At 38.0% G+C, this 8,256-nt stretch overlaps 1 protein-coding gene across 1 annotated transcript; it reads left to right on the top strand.

Moving 5' to 3' along the window:
* The first annotated feature begins 3,766 nt into the window (after nt 1-3,766).
* Nucleotides 3,767-6,388, top strand: LOC127131232 (uncharacterized). Its single transcript, XM_051060162.1, has 3 exons — nt 3,767-3,846; nt 3,965-4,662; nt 6,348-6,388. Exons 1-3 carry the CDS (start codon nt 3,767-3,769, stop codon nt 6,386-6,388), a joined length of 819 nt encoding a protein of 272 aa, XP_050916119.1.
* Nucleotides 6,389-8,256: the final 1,868 nt, after the last annotated feature.

Here is an 8,256-nt window from a genome sequence, read left to right as displayed (position 1 = left end):
TGGTCAGACTGAACGAACGATACAGACACTGGAAGATATGTTAAGAGCTTGTGTACTTGAAAGTGGAGGAAATTGGAAGGAGCTATTACCATTTATTGAATTTGCATATAACAATAGTTATCATGCAAGTATTGGGATGGCTCCTTATGAAGCCTTGTATGGACGGAAATGTAGAACACCCATATGCTGGACGGAAGTTGGTGAAGAAAGGATCTTAAGACCCGAGATTATTCAAGAGATTACCGAAAAGATAAGGATGGTCCATGATAAGATAAATAAAGCACAAGATCTCCAAAAGAGTTATGCGGATCACAGGAGAAGACCATTGGAATTTGACGAAGGTGATCATGTATTTTTGAAGGTGACCCCGAGGTTGGGACTGAAAGGACCGTTTAAGTCACGGAAGCTAAGTCCGAGATATATAGGACCATACCAGATTATAGAGAGAATTGGAGAAGTATCCTACATATTAGCTTTACCACCTTCTCTATCAGAAATGCATGACGTTTTTCACGTATCTCAACTCCGGAAGTTCATTCCAGATTCTCTTCATCCTATTCTTCCAGATTCAATAGAAGTAGAAGCATATCTAACTTTCGAACCTCTACTAAGTTGCATTGCAGGACGAGAAGTTAAGGTATTATGGAATAGGGAGATTCCTCTTGTTAAGGTTCAGTGGGATGAATCACATACGGGCGATGCTACTTGGGAACTGGAGTCGGAAATGCGAGAAGCTTACCCTCATCTCTTCCATGTAATATTTAAATTCGAGGACGAATTTTATTTAAGGGGGGGGGGGGGGATGTAATACCGCGTACTTCCTTAAATACCTAAATTCCTATTAATTGAAATCAATTGAGTTCCTATGTGCTCTAAAAGTTATCAATTGGGATAAATAGAGTATATAATGAGTCCAGGTTGACTTAATTAATATTAATTGGGACTGACCTTTTATTAATTAGGACATTTTGGTAACACTAATAATGGGTCAAAAGCTCTGGTAGAACAAATATGGTGGTTAGTACCACTTAATATATTTGTTTCTACCACTTACTAACCACACATTTCTCATGGCCACTTGCAACTAGTCTTGGACTCACTCATCACCACATGTTATTATCATATACCACCTACCATAAGCCACTTCATTTTCTCAGTGTATCAGAAAGGTTAGTGGAGTAAAGAAGAAGCTCAAGAGAAGAAGAGAAAATAAGCAAGTGGAGAAGAAGAAGAAGAAGAAAAGCTTGGAACCAACACCATCATCTTCATCCTCATCTCATCTTCAACAACTTCTCCTATTCTATTTCTTGAGGTGTGTTCTAGTTAGAAACCCTAGGATTTCTAGAAGATTATATTTGTAGAATCATAGATAAATCATGAAAATCCATGCGATATGATGAATATTTCTCTTGATTTTGCTAATTGCATGAACATGTGTTTTGATGTGTTCTTATGATTGTTGTGATTACATGAATTGTTGTGGTTGTGGGTAAATGATTGGTTGTGGTTATGACCTTGAAACCCTTGTGGTTATGAACTTGGAATCCTTGTTATATATGTGTATATGAGCATGTAATGTGATGGGTTTGTTGGAAGAAGGAGTGGGTGTTTTGTTGGAAATGGATTAATAGAGGAAATGATGTTATGTGAAGTGAAAATGTGAAAATGTGTGAGGACCAATCGATTGGTCCCTACAACCAATCGATTGCACAACCCTTTTATTTTGCAGAAAATGAAATTTCAGGAGGACCAATCGATTGATAGTGTATTACAATCGGTTGCATGAACTTTCTGTTTTGGAATAGTGGAAAATTTTAGTAAGCCAATCGATTGATCCTTTGCAAACTTTGAAAAACAAAAATGTGAGAGGAACCAATCGATTGGGATTCCCCAACCAATCGATTGACTTATGTTAAAAACTTCAAAATCCATTTCTTAAGTGTTTCTAAGTGCATTCTTCCAACCATTAATGATTTGTGATGCTATGCTTGTGTTGAATACATGATATTGGTGAAAATTACATGATGAATCTAGTAAGTTAACCTAGGATTGGTATTAGGCCATGAGTTAGGTTTATAACTTAGACAACATGAGAAGACGGTATTCATTCGTACGACGCTTATGAGGAGTTCGTGGATGAATGGTTGTTGTGATTGAGAATGAGGCACATTGTATGGAACATGCCATGTTATTGTTTGTGTATTATGGTGAATGAAGTCACCCGTCATTGATGAATCTTGTTATGATTTGTGGAACCGATCATGTATTCAGAATGTGTGATTTTTCTATGATGGGCATATCTCTTTTTGGTATGCTTAGATGAGTAAGCATTGGGATGTGAGACCTATGATTCGTGCCTCGATTGGGTTTGAGTCCCAACCACGGCGGACGTGGGGGAAAGGTGGACACCTAAGTGGGTTAGATTCTCATACGGTGAAAGAGACCCTAAGTGGGTTAGAGTACGCTACGGGTGACAGTCGCTTGAACTGGGGATTAAGCCTCATAGAGGACATGATATACACCGGGAAAGTCGAATCATACGAGCATGCATGAACCAGGCCTGGCTTAGATGTAAGTCTGTTTGGGAATTGATGTTTCGTTATCTGAATAATGATCGTGGTTGAGTTGTGAGAACTCAGGTGCATGTTGCCATACATTGCGAGTTAGTTTCCCCATCGCTTAAATGTTCGTTCCCTTGTTGACTTGAGTTGAATATTGATTAGAAAACCCTGTAGAGCCGAGTGAACCCATAAGATAAGGAACCCACTGAGATTATTATCTCACCCCATGTTGATTATTTTTCAGGTGGTTCTGAGAAGGTGAAGGGTAATGACAAGATAGAGTGATATCTTGCTTATCTGATTACTGGATCACTTTTTCCGTTGTGTAGATATTTTTGGGATCATTGTTTAATGATCTAAGTCCTAGTAGTTTTATTTTGGACACTTTTTTGTACATTTCGTGTTATGTTATGTTTCTTTTGAGCATGTATGTATATGTACACCGTGCCGCTAGGCGCTTATGTATTTCAGTACCAGTTTTATACTATGTATAATATGTATTCTAGACATATATTATATGTGGGTGTTACAGTTGGTATCAGAGCAGGTCGTATCCTCGACCTAGCCATGAAATATTATAAGTATTTATTTCTGCCTTATATGTGGGTTGTCATCATTGTCCTTTATGTTATATTCATAGTATTGAGCCTAATTAACTTAATCCTATTTGTATGACATTCAGGATCATGGCAGACAGACGCAGAGGTCATGGTAGACCCAGAACTCAGAATTCAGACTCTGAATCGCCAAGTGGTAGTGAAGGTTTTCAATGGCCTTAGTTTGTGCAACAGATGCAACAACAACAAAACCAATTCATGCAACCGATGATGCAGTAGTGGAATGGTGGTTTACATTCTTAAGGGGTTCCACAAGAAGCTACAGGTGGTAGTTTCCTAGAATTCTTCCGCATGAATCCTCCTGAATTCCATGGTGGGTTGAATCCTGTGAAGGCTCAGGAGTGGGTAACCAGTATGGAAAGGATTTTTCAGATAGTGCATTGTAGTGAAGAGAATAATGTTGTGTTTGCTTCTCACATGATGAAGGGTACGACTGTGAGGTGGTGGGAGAGTGCTTCAACTCTTATGACCAATCAAGGAGTATCTAGGGATTGGGAGCATTTTAAGACTATTTTCCTGGATAAGTATTTTCCTAGTTCTTTGAGGACTCAGAAAGAGTTTGAGTTTCAGTAGCTTAGGCAGGGTACTATGACAATAGTTGCGTATGCTGAGAAGTTCGAAGATATGGCTGCTTATTCTAGACAGGCTACGTACGCACCAGATGAGAGGTGGAAGATTGATCAGTTTCTTTTTGGTCTAAGGGGTGAAATTTTCTCATAGTGTTTCTCAAAGGGAATTCACTACTTATGTTGAATTGTTAAGGCAATGTTATGTGGTTGAGAACAGTTTGAAGAAAGTTCAAGAAGAAAGGGATCAATATAGGAGTGGACACAAAGACCAAGGGAGGCCAGGTAGCCAGTTCAGGCCTAGACCTCAGGCTTTCAAAGGAAAACAGGTGCAACATGCAAGACCTAACCATCCTCCTCAATGTCAAGTATGTAAGAAGTCTCATTTTGGAAGATGTGCTGGAAGTGGAGTTATGTGTTTTACTTGTCAGAGGGAGGGACACATGTCTAGGGAATGTCCTCAGAATAAGAATCAGATGCAGGGGAGGAACACTGGTCGGGTTTATACCTTGGATGCAAGGAAGGCTAAGAGAAACAATGCCTTAATTGTTGGTACGTGTCTCGTCAATGATCATCCTTGTTTTGTATTGTTTGATTATGGGGCGACACACTCTTTTGTATCAATTCAGTGCATGAAGCGTCTTGGCTTGCAAGCAATTCCCTTGTCTCCTATGGTGGTTACTACCGCCATGGATGATGTGGTTGAGACACCGTTGATTTGTGAAAATTGTTCGCTCTCGGTGAATGGTAGAATTTTCCAGATTGATCTTATTTGTTTACCACTTAAGAAGGTTGATGTGGTTTGGGGAATGGATTGGATTTCTGCCAATTCGGTGTTTATTGGATGTGAAGAGAAGTTGATTATCATTCCATCTAGTGAAGCTACTCTAAAGGATGTATTAACTACTATCCTGAAAGGTACGGTTGGCATGGTTAATTTCTTATTTGAGAAGGAAAAGTCAGTTCTCTTGTGTAGCACCTCAATTTTGCACCCTACCATTGTTTACATTCATTTCATATTAGGTCATAGCATTAACAATGTCCACTGCATAACATTGCATTGTCCATTTGCCCAAGAGCAAGCTCAATTGATGGATTGGGTCAGACTGATCAGGAGAATCAGTCAATCAAGCAAGGGAGTGCCATTTTCATTGGGACAAGGCCCTAGGGTTGATTTATCAAGCTCATATGGTCCAAGGATCATTTTGAAGTGGTTTGGCCAAAGGTTGGATGCTCAGAAATCACCAGTCATTGTTCAGTCAACCAGAAACCCTAGAAAGTCAACTGTGCCCGATTTTATGGATTGGAAGGTGGGAAATGGTTTGAAAGGCCTCATTCATGTCCATATGAGTCTCATTTGACATACCAAAGACCAAGGTTGAAGATTTGGAGGTCAGACAGAAAGTTTCCAAAAATAGCAGGTGACCTGTAATTTCAGCTGCCCAAAATGGAAACTTTTTCCCCTCAAAATAACTTCATCCTACAAGCTTCAAATGGAATTTTGTCCAACATGAAAGTTGAAGAGCTTGACCTCACCTTTCCAAAAAGTCCAAGAACTTGAAAATCCAATGCATGGTTGGAAAATTAGGGCTCAGTGAATTTCAGAAATGACCCATAATCAGGAGGCCATAATCTCCACATGGTTTGTCCAAATTTCAAGTTCTTTATATGCACAAACTCCATTTGACATGTACTTTCATGGTGCATAATTGGATTTTCTCAAAAGTGGCCAGTGCAAAAAGTCAAATTTCAACTGGACAGTTAAATGGACCAGGGGCAAAATTGTCCAACTTGTGAAATAATTGGAATTTTTGAGTGGGGATTTTTGCAACACCTCATAAATGGTATTTGAAACTTGTTGGAATCATCATAACATGCATAGGCCTTGTGGTTTGGAATCTGACTTGTAAAATGAAAGTGCAAAATTGGACAAAGTGCAATTACATGGTGAAAATGAGAAATATGCATCCAATGAGAGTGAGACAAGTTGCAACAGCTCACACATGTCATTTAGAGAGTGTGTGAGCTGTCCATGAGCTGGCATTGGCTTGTATGTGAAAATACCATTTTGTCCCTCACTTGAAAATTAACATTTTCACTAATCAAATGCAAGTTGGCTAATTACATGTTTAAGCTTGGATTAAGCACACATATATATTCCTAATCACATGATAATCATAACAGAATACACACATTCCAAAACTAGATCTGAAAATTCATCACATTCTCTCAAAATCTCAAGAACACCAAAACCTAAAAACTCATCAATCTTCATCAAATCTTGATCAATCTGCGAATTTCTTTTTGATTTGAACTCCTCTCATCATCATCTTAAACTGTTTTTGGTCATTGGAGCGCAAGGAGTGGTAATTCGCAGCTGTCCAAAAGTGCATCATTCATGGTGAATCTTGAATTCGAGCATTAGAAGCCACTACATTCGAATCCAACTCTTCTACTCACCTTCCACGAGCATATACTACACCTGTTTGGAGCTAAAACGCCCGAAGAACAGCAAGAATTACACTGCCATATCAGGTTTCTAAAATTTCGAATCTCAAGCTTTGCTCAATTATCATGTGCATTCTATAGTTCGTTGATTGTAGAGCATCGTGATGGTTTTAGATTTGTGAATGATGAACTGTAGGCTAAGAAATCTTAGTTTGAAGTTTCGATCCAAAACCCTAACATGATCGATTCGCGTGATATAGCAGCTGTTAGGTTAAATCGAGTTCATATTTGGATTCCACATGTTCATACGGTTCCAACGAGTATTCGTTTGCTCGTTTTGGTGGTGATTTGATAATCACGTGTTCTTGAGTGGCTGAGTGAAGAAGATGAAGTTTTCTGGATATATTAGTGTGTTTGATCTGGATTCGCGTTTGAATTTTCAAATAACGCGTTTCCCGCTCCCGCCTCCATTATTTACAATTGTGCCATTGGCAATTTTAGTTAATTAAAATTAATTCATAAAAAATCACCATGACCTTAGAAAATTCACCAAAAATCATAGAAAATTCAGAAAAATATGAGAGTCGTTTCTTTGACTTCCTTGTTGACTGTAGATGTTTTTTGACCTATTGGTCAAAGTTGTGCATGGTAATATTTGTGTTTGACTTAGGGTTCTTTCACATGTATGTAAATTTGATACACTTTGCCATTTTGTTCATGAAATTCTGATAGTTGCAAATAAATTCTTGAAATTTTTTGTGATGATTGTGGACTGGTTGATGCTTATTTACATGTAAATTTCATGAATTTTTGATACCTGGTCATTGAGTTACAAATTTTGGAACTTAGGTGTGACAATTTGTGTCACACCTCATTATGCCAACTTACTGGATTTTTTTGAGTGACCTAGGCTTGTTAGAATAATGTGAAATTTTGCATGATGGTTGATTAACATGTTAAGAGGTTATGTGAATTTTTGTGGAATTTTATGTAGCATTTTCAAATTGATTGCTATTTTTCATCTCTGATTGGTCAATTGTGCAAGTTCATGTGACACATGTTGGTAGATTTAATGTGAAATGCTCATATGGTATTGAATGATCATGAAATTTGATATAAATGTTGTAGACACATGATGTGACATCCCTGTTTTGGTCTCACTCATTTCTTTACTGTTTTCATTGAGTTATGAATTTTTGAAGTGGAAGCATGTGTTGATGTTGTGATTTGGAGCATGTAATTGTGTCTGTTTTTGTTGGTTTTCATTGACATAGTTCCCTTGGTCCAATTAGGCTAAAATTTGACATGCTAGACCTGGAATATCCCCTGTTTAGGTGTAAATTATTTGAGAATTTTTAGAATTGTTGTGATATGGATTTGAATGCAATAGTTCTGTTTGAATGTTTGGTGCTTCATTTGAACTAGTTTGCCTTGTTTTGTGCATGGAATGAATATAATGAATGATATGAACATGGGACTAATTGTGTTGGCTCTTGTTTGACATTAATTTGAGTTTGGTTAGGGATACCTTGCTGTTTAGGAATTTTTCTTGCCTTTGGACCCTAGGCTTGGCCTAGTGGTCTAGTTGCTAACATTTGATTGATTTTTCAGGATGAAAAGGTGCAATGTGAATGGAGAATGATCCAAGTCAATTCAATTGATGTTGTTTGATGTTTGTACACTAATATAACTTTGTTTTGTAGGTTGTGAAGTTTGGGATTGAGCTTTGAGCTTGCTTTGTTGTGCATTAGTTTGTATAGTCTGGATGATTAATACTTGCTGTTTATCTTTGTCTGTCTGAGTACTAACTGTGTTTGATTGTTTCCAGGTACTTTTAGTTGCTCAGTTCCTTGTGAACTTTTGCTTTGCTTTGCTTAAGCAACTTGCATTGAGGTATAACTTCCTAACTTCATGTAGTCTGGAGACCCGGTCTGTTATTTGACCGGGCAAACTGTCTGAAGTCCTCCTTAAGAGGCAATGATTGTGGTTGTTTATTTTTCGTGCCAAGCAGGTGAAAGTCCTCTAAAAGAGGCAATTGGTGGAAGGTAGGGATAAGCAATCTAT

This window comes from Lathyrus oleraceus, chromosome 3 (assembly GCF_024323335.1).
Source record: "Lathyrus oleraceus cultivar Zhongwan6 chromosome 3, CAAS_Psat_ZW6_1.0, whole genome shotgun sequence".
Lineage (NCBI taxonomy): Eukaryota > Viridiplantae > Streptophyta > Magnoliopsida > Fabales > Fabaceae > Lathyrus > Lathyrus oleraceus.
Note: the sequence above shows the minus strand (reverse complement) of the source record. Positions and strands in the feature narration are given on the sequence as shown.